Raw genomic sequence first — 18,413 nt, 5'->3', positions numbered from 1 at the left:
TATTATGATAATACTACTCATCCATTTAAACTGCATATGTAAGTAATGGAAGGGTATTTTGACTGACTGTATAATTCTTAATATGATCGCTGCATTTGGCTGCATAAAGGAGATAAATTCTGCAAGACTGGTTGCCTAGTAGGACTGGGATAGCTATAGGTTAAAGAATCTTTTAAACTTACTAGTTTACACATAGCAGACATCTAGCTAGTGCTCACTTATTCTGGTTTGATCATAAATGCCATAGAGGTTCGTACCCAGTTACAGATGTTTGTAGTTCCTACCAAATACCTTCTTTTGTATTCCTGCCTGCTGTCCCCACTACCTTTTAATGTGGGGACATGTGAGTAGGAAGAGCATGAAGCCATCTAGTCAAGTTCCCTGGATTTGTTTCTGATCCAAATTAGAAGAGCTTAGAATTTCAAAACACAAATGCTACAGTAATAAATGGGATAATTTTCCAACAGGAAGCAGGATTCTAATTTTCCACCATGTCTGATGATGCAAAATGTCTTTGCCTTCTGTTACAGTTTGGCAAAGGAGTTATTTATATTGTTTCTGTTTCAGAGAGGGACTTCCCTGTACTATGAGAATTCTGTCCTGTCCTTGGACACTGCAGAAAAGAGACTGGTCCCATCCTCCTGACACCCATCCTTGAGATATTTATAAGCATTTATGAGATCCCCCCTCAGTCTCCTCTTCTCCAGGCTAAACAAAGGCAGCTCTCTCAGCCTTTCCTCACAGGGCAGATGCTCCTTTCCTACAATCATCTTTGTGGCCCTGCGCTGGACTCTTTCCAGTAGCTTTTTATCCTTCATGAACTGTTTGCAATTATCAGCTATCTCCTGAAATGCAAATTAAGCTGTTCTTAGCCACCTTCTTAATTAGAAAGAAACACAGAAGGATGGTCTTTGTATGCTCTTTAAAAATCAGAAAATACACTTGAGTTTTAAGTTGTCTGAATTGGAATAAAAGCTTAGAATTTTGATGGATTTGCTTTGGTATTGGAAGAAATCAAGCAGAACTTTGAAATACTTAATGCACAAAGATTAGAGTGGAGGATGAAACTAGATGATCTTTAATGTCTCTTCCAACGCAAATAATTCTGTGATTCCACAATTCTACAAAAAAAAAAGCTTATCACTATCAAGGGATATGGAACACAACATGAATTAAAATGGAAAAAAACTAATTTCATTCACAATTCAACAGAGAAAATTTACACTGGTTTACATATAACTTGCAAGTATAAGAAAAAAGTGTAGTTCAGTATGCTTTTAAACAAGTTTTTTAGACTGAAGTAAAATTTGCAAAGCACCTAGAAACAGGAAGATGTTTCTGTTTCTACTGATACGTGGCCTTAAGGTTGTAAGCACTATTCAAAACAGAATAGACTTTTTACATTCATCTAGTGTATTTTGTTAGGGTGCAAAAGTTTGAAAAAAATGTATTAAAAGATTTCAAAAATCCCAATTAAATAATCAATTATGTATATATATATATATAAGTCATACGCACAAATAATTAACAGCTATTTCCCTGTAGGGAAGATTAAAGGTTTGGGGTTTTTTGGTAACAATCACTTGAGGCAACTCTATATTGTAAAGCTGACGCAACTTAAAATAACTTACAGTTAAATTATTAATTAAAGAGAAAATATAAACCAAGGAAAGTCTCTGCCTGACAGTAGGGTCTATATTACTAGAAGCTGACATTTCAAATTCAACTGTATGGTTTTTCCATACTAATCTTAATCACCAGAAGTAAATCATTGAAAAAGATTCAGCATGAGATGGGGATAAAATTCTGCTCTTGCTCACATATGGTAAGATGGCAACCGAAGAACAGATTTAAATAAAACTATAGGGGCAAAGGGTGTGGAGTTGAAGCACAACATCCATATCTTCAAAAGATGGCTTAAGAACTTATGGTATGTTACCAGTGATTGGGACACTCTCATGAATCATCTTGGCATACCTGAAGAAATGAGAGGTCAGCCTGTGGTGGAGCCTCAGAGTCCTTGCCCTGTGAGGCCTTCAGGGACCAATGGCACAATACTGTAAATTTAACACCAGGGAGAGCTGATTGCCAGGAGGAAATTGCCCAACTTTGATTGATTTCAACAAAATTAGGCTCATTTATCTCAATCAGGAAGGACTGATGAGGACACATTCTTCGTATCATTTTCTGTATTTTTTTTCTCATGTCAGTGAGATGGTCTGGATCACTGTTACCATTTACAAATCAACACATTCTTTACTTAAAGCATTTATGATACTGCAGGAGTCCCTTAGAATGCCAAAATGCTTAAACCTTTCAGATAGGAAGCACAGTTATAAGAACCTATTGGAGCAAATGAAATATTGTTGTGTTTTTTTCTAATTTTGCCCTATATTGAGTTTGAAGATACTATTTATTTCCATTTTATGAAGGCACAGTTAATACTAGCCCCCGTGCAATATGTTCTGTAAAAAACTATTTTACAAGGGGTTTTAGCACCTTTGTGATAAAGAAAAGGAAGTATTTTGAACAGTATATGTGGATACTGTATTAATAATTAATTAATAATTAATAATTGCAGTATGAAAGCATTGCTTCATTCTTTTAATTCTTATTCTTTTAGGTACAGACTTTTCTGCACTAGCTTCACAGTGACAACAGTTAGCATGTGGTGGGCTACAATACCATCTACCAGTATTAACCTATGACCAGACTCTTTGTTAAAACTAATGAACACCAGTAGGAGCTCTGTTTTATAGTGCACTTTGCCCAAATTTAAACACAGAGAACTTCCTCCTATATTTTTACTTTAACTATTGAAACTATAAAAACAAAACATACAAGGAGTTAAGAAATTTGTTACAGAGCCATGTCGACTTTAGCTCACCTTCTATTCTTATAGGTTTATTTGAAATGTTCCTCTTTTTTTGGCTGGTGATAAAGTCAAACATATTAAAGTTTTTCTCTACTGGCTTCTTGGAGTCTCTTTACTCCCTGTAGCTTGTGTTGAAAAGACTGTATTCTGCCTGCCTTACTGACAAAAGCAGTTCTTTCGTCTTTTTAGCAAGATTATATGTATGAGTAAGAGAAGTGGGATTTGGTCCAAAGGGACTAACTTAACTTCAGTAGACTGGAAACAGTCACAGCAATTCACAGTTTTAAAATGAGCAAATGTGCCATGTTTTTGCTTATTCCTGCTGGTTTTCCATTTGTATCTTTCGGGTTCTAACTGTATGCATTGTGAGTAAACATTTTCTCTGTGTATTTTTGCATGTTGTCTATCTTTCCTTTTTTTTTTTTTTAATAAAATCGTAATTTGTATCTAGTATTTGCACAGAAGCTTATAAACAACATTGTACAGCATTTCCCAATCAGTTTTAAGGAGAGTTTTGCCTGTGGAAAGGCTGCAGTACTTGGCCTATTAGCTAGTTTCACTGTAACTAGTATATTACTTGGAAAACAAAGCTTCACTCTAAGTGCATTTATAAATTAATCTCATTATCAGGCAAGTAGTAGTCTGGAAAACTCCTCTCTTCCTAAATAATATATATAAAAATAATATATAATAAATATATAATATATAAATCTGCCATCTTGTTTTTACAAAGTTTCTCTGATATTGCTCAGTTTAAGTTGCTCAGATGCCAAAAAAAAAGGACTGCTGTATGGTAACTTTTGTAACAGAAAAACACTGTTTGGAGGTAGCTGAGAATACACACCCAGCAGAAAAGGTTTCAAGCTACTATTGAAGACAGCAGAGAGAAAACTCCAGCAGCATTTGGCTTTTGTTGATTCTGGTTTTTATTTGGAGCTCTAAAATTTTCTTTTTGTTTGTTTTGTTGTGGGTTTTTTTGCTTTTCATTTTACACAAACTTTTAGAAAGACTCCATGGAACTTAGCAGCTTATTCTTAAGAGCAGCAACATCTGGCTTTCCCCTCCACGCCAGGTTGCTCTGCTTTCCCCTTAGGTGTAGCAGTCACCTTTGAGACAACCAACAGGAGGTAAAGTAGCAGAAGTTGAAGGTAATCAGGCTCTTAGAGGGATGTGTTTACCTGTTGACTCCACAGTTTACGATGACGTGCTTTTAAAGTTTTTGCTCGCCTCACTCAACCACTCCTCTGCAGACAAGGGCTGGGGTGGAAAGTGATGTGTTTCCATGAGAGCGGTGTAGTGAAGGCAGAAAGGAGTTTGGAATCAAAGTCCGCAGAACCAGGCCTAAACGGGCAGTCTCTGCTGCCCTCTGAATTTGAGGCAGACGCGGCGCAGAGCTGCTGCCCAGGGGCCTGCAGGGAGCCCTTCCCGCCGCTGGGACGCACGCGGCGTGTCCCCGCACGGCTGGGGACGGCAGAAGGGGTGCGAAGCGCGGGCTCCCGCGGGACGCGGACCCGGCTTCCCGCGCAGCCGGGCGGCCGCCAGCCCGCAGCGAGGCGGCGGGGCTCGGGGGTGACTGAAGGGGCCCGGGCGGGGCGGGGCCGGACGGGACGGAGCCCTGCGTGTCCCGCCCCGTGGGGGCGAGAGGCGGGCGGGGGCAGCGCGGTTGGCGCTGCCGGGGCGCAGCTGCCCGCCCGCCGCCGGACGCGGGGTGAGCTCGGGGGCCGCGCTCCTGCCTGCCTTCCGCGGACTGCGCACCCAGCGCCGGTGCTGCTCGCCCACCCTCCCACCCCTTCGGGGCGCACGCTTCGCGCTAATCTGCGATATCTCCGCGGGCACCCAAGCAGCTGCGCGCCGCGGAGCTCCCGGGCTGGCCTGGCTCGGCACGGCCCTTCCTGCCGTGCCTGTCGGCGTCCCGGGGGCACGGAGCCGATGGAGACGGGCGGGAGGATGCGCCTGAGGCGCGTCTGCTTTGTGTTCTACCAGCTGTGTGTGCTATCGAGCGGGCTTGCCGCAGGTAAGTGCTCGTCTTCGGCGGGACGGGACCGAGCCTCGGGGCGGCCTCCGTCCCCGCCGGCTGCGGGCAGTCAGTACCTGCCGGTTGTTGAGCGCCTCAGCAGCTCTTCCCGACCCTTGTAGCCGATGGGTGATCGAAGGACTCCTGTGTGAGGGTACTTTGCAGTGCACTGCTTTGCACGACACACTAATTTTCATGTGCAGCCGTAATGTCAGTGTTTCTTTTCCTAGCGTGTGTAGGATGAGTGTGTAAATAAAACTTTTGTCTTTTGTCCCAGGAGGGTGGAGACTGTGTGTACTCCCAAGTCTATAAACGTAATGCTAGTGTATATGTGTGTGTAATACGCAGATTACTAATTAGTTACTATAATTCAGTTTGATTATAGTGATAATGATGATACAGCATATGCGTGCATCTGTCTCTTTCATGTGCGCTCGCAGATGTGCAGCCATAGGGTATGTGTGCATTTGCCTGCACTTTTGAAATCACAGGGGGTCTTGCAAAACATGCTGAGAGAAAGATTGACATTTTCAAAAATTTTTATTCAGGTTTTCCCTGCTAAAATTACTTTATATTTCTTTTCTTTTTTACCTGTGTTGCCACTTTGTCTAACTAACAACAAGGTTGTGCAACTTTTCTGAAGGTGGTGGTCATGAGAAAGACCATCCCCAGCTACTGAAACAAACAAAGCCTCTTCCCAACCTGAGCTCCAGCTCTCCTTCAGTGTTTACCAGGACCTTGGTGTGTCCTGAAACCCTGAAGACGCACACAGGTATCTAGTGACTGGCCTGTTTGCCCTGTGTAGACAGGGTGAAATGGCCAAGTAAAGCCTGCTATATTTTGGGTGGCATTCTTAGTGATCTGGGAACCAGAAGGGATGTGTCATGGGAGGCATAGGGTACGGTTCTGGCAAGTGCTGTGTGCTGCTGGGTTCTCTACATACTTACAGCATCTGCTGGCCTTCCTGCAGGTTTCCATGCTTCAGAAGAAACGGAGGAATGGGAGATCATCTTCCCTGCACTGTGGAGCAGGGGACAGCAGGAGCCAGCGGGTGGCAGTGGTGGTGGTAGGGGTTGCAGTGTCGACCCCAGCTGTGGGAACCGGAGCAGCACACTCAGCGCCTCTGTCACACCTAGCCTAGCAGCCGGCAGTTCCCGAGAGGTGCGTTCAGTCTCCTCGGTGGAGGGGCAGGCACAGATGTTGGGGGAGGCGGCAGAGGAAGAGGACACAGAGGATGAGGATGAGTCTCAGGATTTTTACCACTGGTCCCCCTTGTTCCAGGCCTCTGGTGCTGCCTCTCAGCCGTCACCACCACCCTCCACCCTGCCACCACCTCCAGCACAGGACAGAGATGAGGTGCTGCTGAGGATCCCAGCATTTGCTCAGGAGTTCTACCTTCTACTCAAGAGGGACAGCCTCTTCCTGGCTCCTGGCTTTACTGTGGAGGAGCGGCACAAGGATGAGGACAAAAGGCCAGCTGGTACTGCACAGTTGCAACCTGAGAGATCTTGTTACTACAGTGGTGCTGTCCTCCGCTACCCAGGCTCCTTCGCTTCCTTCAGTACCTGTGGTGGACTGGTAAGATCATGTTGCATGCAGGGCTAGCACCAAGGTCTCTATCCAAGTGTCAGCTTAAATCTGCTGCTTTTCACTTCCACCACTTCCCTGAGGTCTTGCTGCTTTAATAGTCCTTCACAGACAGAGGTCCTACATCTGTCCTTGTCCTTATTTTTAACCATTTTGCAATTCATACTTTTACTATCTCACTTATAATTTTTCCTAAATCCTAATTCTATCTTTATCCTGTAAAGTTTTATATTCTTCGCCCATTTCCAGATACATTTTTGTCTCACAGTCCCATACCTTTCTTTTTTGGATCTCCTTTTTATTCTTTTTTCAATTTCTCTCATCTTCATCTCTAATTTTACCTTGTTCTTCAGTGTGTGCCTGTAATTAGTTACCTCCATGCTCACTGTCCTTCCTTTTCTCTGTGTCATCATCTCACCTCCAGTCCATCTGAAATCCATTTGTTCTTCATTCTCATCCTGTATTCTAAAGTTACCTTTTTAATCTCTGTCTTACCTTCCTTACCTTCTACATCTCTGTGTTCAAGCTTCTGTCTTTCCAACTTCTACTAATATTTTACATCTGCTTTTTTCACCTTAATTATTCCTTTTCTTTCATTCCTCTTATCCCTTTTTTCTCTATCTCACAACTTCTCACATGTACCTGCAGTTCTTTCCTTTTAGTTCATCCATAGAAGGATGTTAAAGTATGTTCCCAGCAAAAATATTAATACAGTCAGACCTTCTGAATGTGTATTACTTCTGTGGCAAACCTCCCTTAATTAAAACAAATTTCACCTGTTATAATTTCTGTTGGATTAGTTGTGATTTTTACGAGATAAGACCAGAATTAGGCACACTGACAATAGGAGTGCTGATCAGTGAGTTGCAATCCCAGGATACTTGAGGGTGGATGGATGGAGTAGAAAGCAAGTGAGATGATGTAGAATGATGGCAGGATTTAAAACAAAAGCAATTATTACTACTGTTATTCTCATTTTGAGCCTTCGTATAGTATCATAAATGCACACACCTGCAGAACTTCACAGAATATAGACTACAAACAGTAATGGGGATAGGGAGAGTTAACATCAACATGAACCTGTGTTTTTTTGGGTTGCTAGATGGGTGTGATCACATGATCATGTTTGGGTTTTTAATTTAATTTCTGAATTTGAACATGTAACTTGTTCCATTTCTGATTCATGGAGATAGCCTGCATGTTTTTTATTTTCATGGTCATGCAGTGAAACAGGTAAAATGTGGAAATTTTTCCTGCTTATTCATTTGCCTGTTTGGACTTACTCAAAAGTCAAAACCCAAACTGACTGGGAACATGTGTGGATTGACACCAAATAAAATACTTGCCTACACTCCTGTAAAGTGAAACCACCAAGTCTCACACAGCTCTAAGAGGCTGACATCTAATTATTGATTTTGTTAGATTTTCCAAAGGATGGAAGCAGAATTAGTTGAGAAAAAATGTTGAAAGTAACTGAAGCTGGTTTGAAAGCAATCAGGTAGAGGATTCTTATGTTCTGGAAAAGCATTTGACTTATCTACTCCTTGTTCTTGTTAGAATTTTAATTCCTTCTACATTTCACAATTAGTTTAGAGAAGATCTTTGCAAAGAAATTGGTAGAGATGATTATCATGAATGTCTGCTCAGAAGTGATGTACATCATTGCCTAGCTGTAATTCCTATGACTTAATTTATCAATCGAAGTTCACGTTTAAATAAACCCCAGTTCCCTAGGAGTTCCAGTAATAATTTTTGATAGAGACAAAACTTTTTCTAGGAGTACCAGCTTACTCCCAACTTACTGGCTGTCTAAGCATGCAAAACTCAGATCATATTCCCCATTCAAAAAGCTGCAGCTGAAATATAAACTCTCTATCCCAAATAAAATTGGAAACTGTTGTTGGTCTTGACTAGTGTTGTCATGTTTGAAGGGAATTAGTTAAGCAGCTGTACTTCCTGAAAGTGTTGCTGCATCAAGCCCTTAGTTAAAAAAATTACAAACTGCTATTATGCCAATGTTGTCATAACAAATCTTAAGATATTTGTCATTGTGTTTAGTCATTGCTTGGACTCTGTGATATATACAAGTTGCTCTGTTTCCAAGAGTCTAGAAAAAACATCATACATAGATTGCATATTCTACCCTGTTTCCTTTAGGCCTTGCCCTGAAAAAGAGCCAAGCAGTATTTCAAACTATATTTTGTCTTGTAAGATGTAAAAATCCACTGAAACTTGAATCTACATATATTTTATTACAATTGCTTCAATTAGAATTTATTTTGCATTTTAAATATAAAGTCATTTAAGAGGAAATATGGTATGAATGTTTTAGAGGTGTGTGTGGCTGATGCCATAGGGTTAGCTTTGTGAAAAGATACTGGATCTTCAATAAAATATAAAAAAGGCCTTGCATGAAATTGTTGTGCCATCCAAGTTTGGATGTTGGTTTTGGTTCCAATTTCTCAAGGCATGAAGAGACTTGACATGCCAATAACATTAAAGAAATTGAAAAAAATATTTATTTAGAAGTCTTAACTGCTCCTCCTATAGGCAGAAAGACTGCATAATACTGTTGCAGTTGTTAGGTACATTATCTTCTTGAAGTGGAATTTAGATGCTTTTTGAGTAGTTCAGAGGTTGCCATTGGGTAAAATATATTCAATGCACAACAAAACATTAAAGCTTCCCCATATTTCTTATTTCAGAGATTAAGTAGTGTGTTTCTTCTTCAACTGTTCTTCAAAAGGGGGTATGGAGGGGCGATAGTGATGGGGTTCATAACATACCATGTTAATCGTTTGAATATACATGTGGAAATCAAGAGTTGAACTCCCAGATAATTAGTGTCTAAAATCTGACTGCCAGCATTGGCTTCATTTGGCAACCTATCTTGACAAATGAAGGAAACATATCTTGGTGGATATTTTCTAATTAAACTGTAGACTGGAGATGTGTGGACCATCTAGAGACTCCATCAATGTGACACTGGTGTAATCTCAAAGCTCACATGATCAGTGGTGACAGCCTTATTCAGCTCCTCAGAAAAACACTTCTGGATTCTTACATCCTTTTGTAGCTCAATAGGATTTGCACTGTGTTTTGAAATTCCGAACCAGTGCTGTGGCAAGATTAATCAGGAGAGGTTTTCAGGAATTCTCCATGTCTGTGCTGACTGCCTGGTTGTTCATTGTCAGCCAAACAGCAGGATGTAAGCAGTCCTGCTGATGCCAGTGAGACTCCTCTTCTGAAAGTGATGAATTGCAGAGCTGGACCATGAATTATTTAAGTGGTCATTTCTACTGCTGGCTTGTGCTTTGCCATAAGATGTGAAGTATGGGGGCGAAAAAAAAAAAAAAAAAGCCTGTCTAATGTTCCTGAACAGTTATTTGTAACTGGTAATAAATGTAATTTAGAACAGGTAGTTCCTTTAAGCCATCATGCAATAGAAACTTAGTGTGGACTTAAAATTAAGAAGTTTGGCTACTGGTTCTTTACCAATGATCTGCTTTGCTGCCAGCATGAAATTAGTCTCTCTGCATTGCCCCAAAGACAGCTGTAAACATGGCAAATGTGTGTTTTCCCTACTCCTTTCATTTCAGAAAGAGAGGAATTTAATGGATTTTTTTCTCAGGATTGAGTTGCTTTCATTGTACTCTATGGCTGTGTGGCAACAGGCAGGGGTTTTGTCAATGTTTTTTAGTCACTGAAGCAATCTGCAATAAATAGTGAGCAGCTAGGTAGAGAAAGGATTTCGATGTCTTCTTAAACCTAAAGCAATGGAGTGTGTTTAGACTGTTAGGAAGTGCAAACAGAGGGAAATGTATACACAGGATATGGACAGGATAACGCAGCTCCATACAGCAATGCTGTTCATTGCAGCACTTAGCAGGTTGTCTGAAAGAACATGTGTGGAGATCTGCCCAAACACAGCATTGCCAGCTAGGTTAATTTACTGGAGACAAGCTTTGAAAGTTGTAGGTGTGGTTCTATGTTTTCACTGGATGTGAAATGGTCAATAGCGTATTTATAGTTCTCTAAATCCCTGAAGAGTCAGTGTCAAATACTATATGCAATTAAAAGAATGTGCATTTCCCTAGTGACTTGAGCAGGAACAAGTCTTAACATACCCAATCCAATCAAGGGAAGAGCTCTTCCTAGAGGACTGTATGGTGCTTTCTTAGGCCTCATTGCCATTAACAAGCAGTTATTTAAAAATCTGATCAATTAAACACAGGTACTCACAGATTTAGTCCAGCTGTTATAAATACATTTAAATAAATACATTTATAAGAGTGCTATCCAAAGCAATGCTGCCAGCATCAGCAAAATAATGGATATTTGTAGTTGTGTGTCATGCAGAGATGTGCCAAATACCATTGGACAGCAACATTTTAATGAATCCTTCTGATGGTAACGCCCCACTTTTACAATAAAACTGAAATAAATTATGATGTGAAAAAAATATGTGCCTTCTTTGGCTGTTGGAGTGCTTTTATGATACTTCAGTAAGATTTGAAAAAAACTGAGCACCTTTACAAGATCTTGCAGTTACACAGTACCTTTCACACCAGATACTTTTCCAAAAGAAAGTGGAGACAATTACAGCTTCTTTTGTCCTAAAGCTATCATTAGGAAACAGAAATTGCCAAAAGGGGAAAGCAAAAAGATTCTTAGCAATATTTGTGATCAATTTGATACACACAAGCTAAAGTTTTACATTGCAAAAGGAAGTTTATAGCATTAAATAGGATTATCCTTAAAGCCTCCCAGGATGTAGTACACACTCCCTTCTATACACCCAGCTTCATAGGATGCTTAAAAGAAAGAGATAACACATAAAAGCAGTAAAATATGTTTTTATATTCCCTCTTTTTAAAACAAAAAACCTAGGTTTAAGATAGAAAGTTGTGAGAAATAACATGCTGTTTTTTGAACATTTTTTCAGGTATTTTTAGAATGCTGGACTCTTTATTTCTTAGTGCACAGTCTACCTGCTGTTGTGTTGCAAGTTTGTTAAATGAAAGTTTGCTGAGACGGACAGAAATAAATATGTGTATTAGGGTACTCTGTGCATATCCCTTACTGAGAGGTCACAGTTTCACCAGGTTTTGCTTTGTTGACTTTAACTTGTGCATTGTTTGTGTTTTAAACATATTTAAATGGGCAATATAATGTTTCTCATCTGTAGATACAGGTGGGCAGTTTAGTGAATGGGTACGAATATCAGCCCTGAACAGAAAGCAGCTTTGCTCTGTTATTAAAATGAGTTTCTTTATAAAAAAAACAACCAAAAAACCCAACAAAATAACGAACAGCACAACAAAACAGAGGCACCTCTGGAAAGATAAAGTGTAGAACTAAAATTTGGGCTTCCCACCTGCATAACATAGAACCAATGAAGTATGGTCATGCTCTTGGGAGAATATCCGTACTTTCAAATGAATGTGTTGAATATGAGATGGATTGTTCCTTGCAGATTTACATGGCAGGGGAACATGGGACAGAGGAGGGCAGCCAGGCTGCCTGCCAAAAAAGTCTGGTTGCCAACAGAACAAAACAAGTTGATATAAAGAAGGCAGAGGTACTGAATACCTTCTTTGCTTCTGTCTTTACTGCTGCAGACTCTCCTCAGGAGCCCCAGATCCCTAAAGCCCCAGAAGAAGTCAGGATAAAGGAGGAGTTTGTTTTGGTAGATGAGGATTGGGTTAGGGATCAGTTGCGTAATCTGGACATCCATAAATCAATGGGTCTGGGTGGAATACACCCACAGGTGCTGAGGGAACTGGTGGAAGTCATTGCTAGGCCACTCTCCATCATCTTTGGTAAGTCGTGGGCAACAGGAGAGGTGCCTGAGGACTGGAGGAAAGCAAGTGTCACTCCAGTCTACAAGAAGGGCAAGAAGGAGGACCTGGGTAACTATAGACCAGTCAGCCTCACCTCCATCACTGGAAAGGTGATGGAACAACTTACTCTTGTCACTATCTCTAGGCATATCAAGGATGAGGGGGTCATTAAGAGCAGTCAACATGGTTTTACCAAGGGGAAGTCATGTTTGACCAACCTTATAGCCTTCTATGAGGAAGTAACTAGGTGGATAGATGATGGTAGGGTGGTAGATGGTGTTTATCTTGATTTTAGTAAAGCATTTGACACCATCTCCCACAGCATCCTCATAGCTGAACTGAGGAAGTATGGTCTGGATGATTGGGTAGTGAAGTGGATCATAAATTGGTTGAAAGGAAGAAGTCAGAGAGTTGTGGTCAATGGGACTAAATCTAGTTGAAGGTCTGTGACTAGTGGAGTCCCTCAGGGGTCAGTACTGGGACTGGTACTATTCAATATTTTCATCAATGACCTGGATGAGGGAACAGAGTGTGCCCTCAGCAAGTTTGCTGATGACACTAAACTGGGAGGAGTGGCTGACACACCAGAAGGCTGTGCTGCCATTCAGCGAGACCTGGACAGGCTGGAGACTTGGGCGGGGAGGAACCTAATGAAATTCAACAAGAGCGAGTGTAGAGTCTTGCATCTGGGGAAGAACAACCCGATGTACCAGTACAGGTTGGGGGCTGACCTGCTGGAGAGCAGTGTAGGTGAAAGGGACCTGGGGGTCCTGGTGGACAGGAGGATGACCATGAGCCAGCAATGTGCCCTTGTGGCCAAGAAGGCCAATGGCATCCTGGGGTGTGTTAGAAAGGGTGTGGTTAGTAGGTCAAGGGAGGTTCTCCTCTCCCTCTCTTCTGCCTTGGTGAGGCTGCATCTGGAATATTGTGTCCAGTTCTGGGCCCTCAGTTCAAGAAGGACAGAGAACTGCTTGAAAGAGTCCGGTGGAGAGCCACAAAGATGATGAAGGGAGTGGAAATCTCCCTTATGAGGAAAGGCTGAGGGAGCTGGGTCTCCTTAGGTTGGAGAAGGGGAGACTAAGGGGTGACCTCATCAATGTTTACAAATATGTTAAGGGTGAGTGTCAGGAGGATGGAGCCAGGCTTTTTTCAGTGATGTCTAGTGACAGGACAAGGGGCAGTGGGTGCAAACTGGAACATAAGAGGTTCCATGTAAACATCATAAAAAATTCTTTCCTGTGAGAGTGACAGAGCACTGGAACAGGCTGCCCAGAGAGGTTGTGGAGTCTCCTTGGCTGGAGACATTTAAAACCCGCCTGGACACGTTCCTGTGTGATGTGCTCTAGGTGATCCTGCTCTGGCAGGGGGGTTGGACTGGATGATCTTTTGAGGTCCCTTCCAACCCCTAAGGTTCTGTGATTCAGCATGTTTAGGCACAGGTGCATCTTCCTCTATATAGCCTTATCTGCAGGTTTGTTTTTTTTTAACCTCTCTGTTATATTAAAATCTATTAATTATAATCTCACCTTGAACATCTATTGAAGCACAACTGAAAACACAATAAATAAGACAGATGAAATTAAAATCAAGAAAGTAACTATAGCCAGCTGGATTAACAAGCTTATATATACAAGCAAAGCACAAGCATTGCTTTATCCTACTTTAAACAGCAAGTGGATTACAAACAGAACTACTAAATACGGTTATTTTTTTATTTTCATAAGGAAGTACTGGAGATGGTATCCCTCTAAGTGTTTGATTAGTGTAGTTAAGAACCATAATACAATGAAGAATTGTGTAAAGATAAATGACTAAACCCTCTTTTTCCCCTATTTTTATTATTGAGCTATGATGCTGCAGTTTGTTGCTGTGAATCTTTGCTTTTCTGGATGAAACACCATTTGGCTGGATTTTTTGTGTGTGTATTTGAAAACTTTTGCTAATTGATAAAGGAGTATAAGTCTTTTAAACATAGGAATAGTAATGTTGATGCAAAGCTTCAAGGTTTAGAAACCTTTCAAGGTTTAGAAAATGAGTTTTGTTAAAGAACAAGACTACATTTGAACTAGAAGGATCTCTGTTTTCTTTAATATTGAACACTGGAGCTGGACAGATGCTTCAGATGCTCCAGACTGTATGGTAATGATTCTTTTCTCCTTCTAAGAGCTATCATGTAATCACTCCATCATGAGACAGGTTTGATTTCTGATTCCAATCCTGCTTATAATAGCCTGCTGTTCTCATAAAGTGCTTAAGTTTTCTCAGTGAGTTTTGTATCCAAAGATGTAGAAATGTGCCTAAAACTGACATGTGAAGTGATTTTAGTTTCTATGTGATTATCCTCCAACAATTGCATATGCTTGTTCTGTGGTCTCAGCTGTGCTACCCTAAATACTCGTTAGATGTGAGAAGTTTAACTGAGTCAAGTCAGGTCAAGCTAATTTAGGTAGCAGTGTGTTAAGGAAAATACATCTACTTCTGCACATTATGCTAATTCAGCTAGGGGCAACTTCTTATGATTCAGTACAAAGGAAAAAAGGGGATGAGGTCTCAGAGAGGTGCCTGAGTAATGGCTAGACCCATTATAGTAATAGTCATAGTAATCTTTTATATAAAATGTTAAAATGTCCTTCAGATGTGCATAAATTCTCAGTGCTCCTTTTGTCATTGAGAACCCTGATTAGACTGGTAGTTGAATTATAACCATGAAAGCTCAGATGTAACTCTACTTAAAAGGCTTCTTGTGTGAAATGCCCTGCTTTTCTTCTGAAGATGGGAGACAGGTAAACAAAGGGATACAATAAGAGACAAAAACAAGCTGAATGTCTGCTGCTCTGGGATATAGCAGTGGGTGAAGAGTGAGTTGTATTCTTGGTGTGTGAAAGGAACATAAAGCTAGGTTTGTACAAAAATTCTCAGGATTTAATATTTAATTGTGGTCTTGCTTAGTTTGCTCACTGTACTCTGTAATCATAAAGCTGTTTGGATCTATGCTTCTGTTGTAAGCTTTGCATGAAACTCTTTTAACTTAGGCAGTTTTTAAAGCCTTCCAAGAATGTACAAGCTAGTTGCAAGTCAGGGGACAGAAAGTTGCTTAGGTGATTGTATGCCTAGGTAGCTCCTCCATCCTCTATGACAAAAGCAAACCTCACCCCAAGTATTTATTCAGTCATATATGAGGGAACTGTGTGCAGTGTTGGGCACCACAGTATAAGTAGGACATTGAGGTGCTGGAGAGGGTGCAGAGAAGGGCAACTAAGCTGATCAGGGGTCTTGAGAACTGGCGTTATGAGGAGAGGCTGAGGAAGCTGGGGCTGTTCAGCTTGGAGAAGAGGAGGTTGAGGGCCCTCTACAACTACTTGAGAGGAACTTGTAGTGAGGTGGGTGTTGGCCTCTTCTACCTAGTGACTAATGATAGGACAAGAGGAATTGGGGTCAAGCTGTGCCAGGGGAGGTTCAGACTGGTTATTAGAAAAGATTCCTTCACAGAAACAGTGGTAAGGCATTGGAACAAGCTGCCCAGGGAGGTGTTAAAGGCACCATCCCTGGAGATGCTTCCTCATTAGGGAAGGAGGAGGAGTAGGTGCTGACCTCTCCTCTCTGGTGACCAATAATAGAACCTGAGGGAATGGTAGGAAGATGTGCAGAGGGAGGTTTAGGTTGGGTGTTAGTAAGAGATTCTTCACCCAGAGGGTGGTGGAGCACTGTAATAGGCTGCCCAGGGAAGCAGTAATGGCACTGAACTTGACAATATTTAAGAAACATTTGGACAATACCCTCGGGGATGTGGTGTGAACTTTGGGGTTGTCCTGTTCTGGAGAGGGAGTTGGACTGGGTGATCCAGGCTGTCTGATGAGGCAGTTGAGCCACCATCCCCGGAGACATCTAAGAAGTCAGATGTGATGCCAGGAGACAGGGTTTAGTGGTGGATGCTGCAGAATTAGGGTAGTGGTTGGACTCAATGATCTTGAAGGTCTTTTCCAACCAGAATGATATCGTGATACTGTCGTTTCCAACATTGATGGTTCTATGATTCTATGAATTGAAGGAGTTAAAAGTAGAAGAAGGGTTATAGACTAAAATGGTTACAATTATGTGTATAAACATTTTTCCAATTTTTGGCTGATGGTCCTAGCATGTTTTCCTTCTTCTGCCTGATCACCTTTTTCTTCTAGAGTAACCTATCTAAGAAAGCGTAGTAACGATTTCTTAAATGTCCATTTCGGGCTTTTTTGCTTATAATATGAAACTATTTGTATTGGAAAGAATGGAAGGGAATAACTCTTTCCTTGCTTATTTTGTTTTGGGTGATAAATCTTTCGCCTGTTTCATATAAACACATTTGCTTAAAAGTGGACAGGCAGACTGATGCTACTTGTTTCACCATGCTCATATCAAAACTCCATTCTGCTCACTATTTTGTAGTCTTACACACATAAAATCAAACTCTCTACCTTTGCTAAAAGAGGGAAAAAAGCCTTCCAAAATTTACTTTTTTTTTTTTTTTTGTTAAAATAATAGTTCATAGAATGTTCTTGCAGTATAATTAGATATTGCTTTTTCTTTCATGAGGGTAGCAGGACTTTCATTTCTATGTACAACAAAGGGTGAATTAGTACTTTTTTTCTCAAAAAGGGCAGGGATAATCTAGTCATAGAAGGTAAAAGCAAAAAACTGCACAGTTTGGAAACCAATTTAGATATGAATTTCAGTTAGGGGTGAAGTCATAAGCATATATGACTTCTATATATTTTTAGCTTTTGTTTAAACAGTGTGAATCTAAAATTACAATAAATTTTGAGAGCCTTATTAATTTCTCTTAAAGCTGCCAGTTCTGGATTAATGTAATTCTAGATAGAGATGTACAAGTACAAGACCTAAGCATAACAGTATTTTATAGATGGACTAACATGATTTGTTGAAATATAATTCTGTGCCCATGAATATAATTTTTTTTCCTTTCTTGAATTTCTGTTTTTGAGAGCTTGTAATTTTGGCTAATTGTAGAGTTGAGCGAAAGTGAATTTCATGTGTTGCCTTGACTTAAATAGTCTTTGCATATGATTCAGCCGCTCTCAGAAAAAAAAACAAAACAGCAAAATAATGGAGTCATGGATAGATACTTCAATGAGGATCAGCAGAAATGAAATTTCAATATGGGCAATCATGGGTGAGGTTTGGAGCTGTGCCGCACCCTTCTGTCCAGCGGAAACATTTTTTTGTATAATGAATTATTTGGACTATTACTGAACCAGTTAATTGTAAATAATTTTTAACAACTTTTTTTTTGAATGAAGATTTTAAATCCTGGCTTATTTTAGAAAACCCATTGTGTTTATTCTGGAAAGGGGATATGGCTGGGGTTGTGAATTTATTTTTTAATCGTAAATCAGTGATGGTGTTCCATTTAATATAGCTTGTACTTGATGAGCAAAACCAAGTTATTGTTAACATCATTCAGTGATGAGATAGACATAATTTTCAGATTAGGTGGCTGTTTTAAAAATGGATTTTTATATCAGTTACACTTTTATGCCTTGAATTTTGCAAGTAAAGGGTTGTATCATGCTTGTATAATTGTATCTTGGTTTTCAGTTTGATTGTAGTTGGTTTTATTGGTCTCCATTAGTCATCTGTGGTTGTTTGAGCATGTTGCTCCAGCATACTTTTTTAAGCAACATAAAATAAGGCTTTCCAGAACATGTGAGGCAACAGACTAGGAGCATCTTAATTCATTAGTCAGTTGATGCATGTACCAGCAGTGGAGCTGAAGTCATGCAACAGCATAAAACATCTCTTTGGTGTATGTGGAGGACAAAATTAAGATCTTTGTCCATAGGAAAAAGCATTTTTTGTCTTTGACTCTATTTCCTTTGGTTTAGCAACCTTGGTAATTGGTTAATGCTTCATTTTGTAATGGTAGTTACTTCCTCTTAATTTGTAAAATGTGCTCTGATAATTGTATTGTTGATCCAATGAACTGAAGGCATGGCCTTGTGAGTTGCTTTACTATTACTGTGTCTTTTATCTTCTTGAAACTTAGGTCTTATTGAAAATGGGATCTTAAAATAAAATAAAAAAACCCTGACTGTCT

The 18,413-nt window shown here is 40.4% G+C and overlaps 1 protein-coding gene across 1 annotated transcript in view; it reads left to right on the top strand.

Annotated features, from left to right (window-relative positions):
- Window positions 1-4,804: 4,804 nt before the first annotated feature.
- Window positions 4,805-18,413, top strand: part of ADAMTS19 (ADAM metallopeptidase with thrombospondin type 1 motif 19) — a 137,604-nt gene continuing 123,995 nt past the window's right edge. The window contains exons 1-2 of the mRNA XM_051643675.1: window positions 4,805-4,889; window positions 5,860-6,467. Coding sequence (XP_051499635.1) covers window positions 4,805-4,889; window positions 5,860-6,467 — 693 coding nt within the window. The remainder of the gene's footprint in view (window positions 4,890-5,859; window positions 6,468-18,413) is intronic.

This window comes from Apus apus, chromosome Z (genome assembly GCF_020740795.1).
Source record: "Apus apus isolate bApuApu2 chromosome Z, bApuApu2.pri.cur, whole genome shotgun sequence".
Classification (NCBI taxonomy): domain Eukaryota; kingdom Metazoa; phylum Chordata; class Aves; order Apodiformes; family Apodidae; genus Apus; species Apus apus.
The sequence above is the reverse complement of the archived record's forward strand: the minus strand, read 5'-3'. Positions and strand labels throughout refer to the sequence as shown.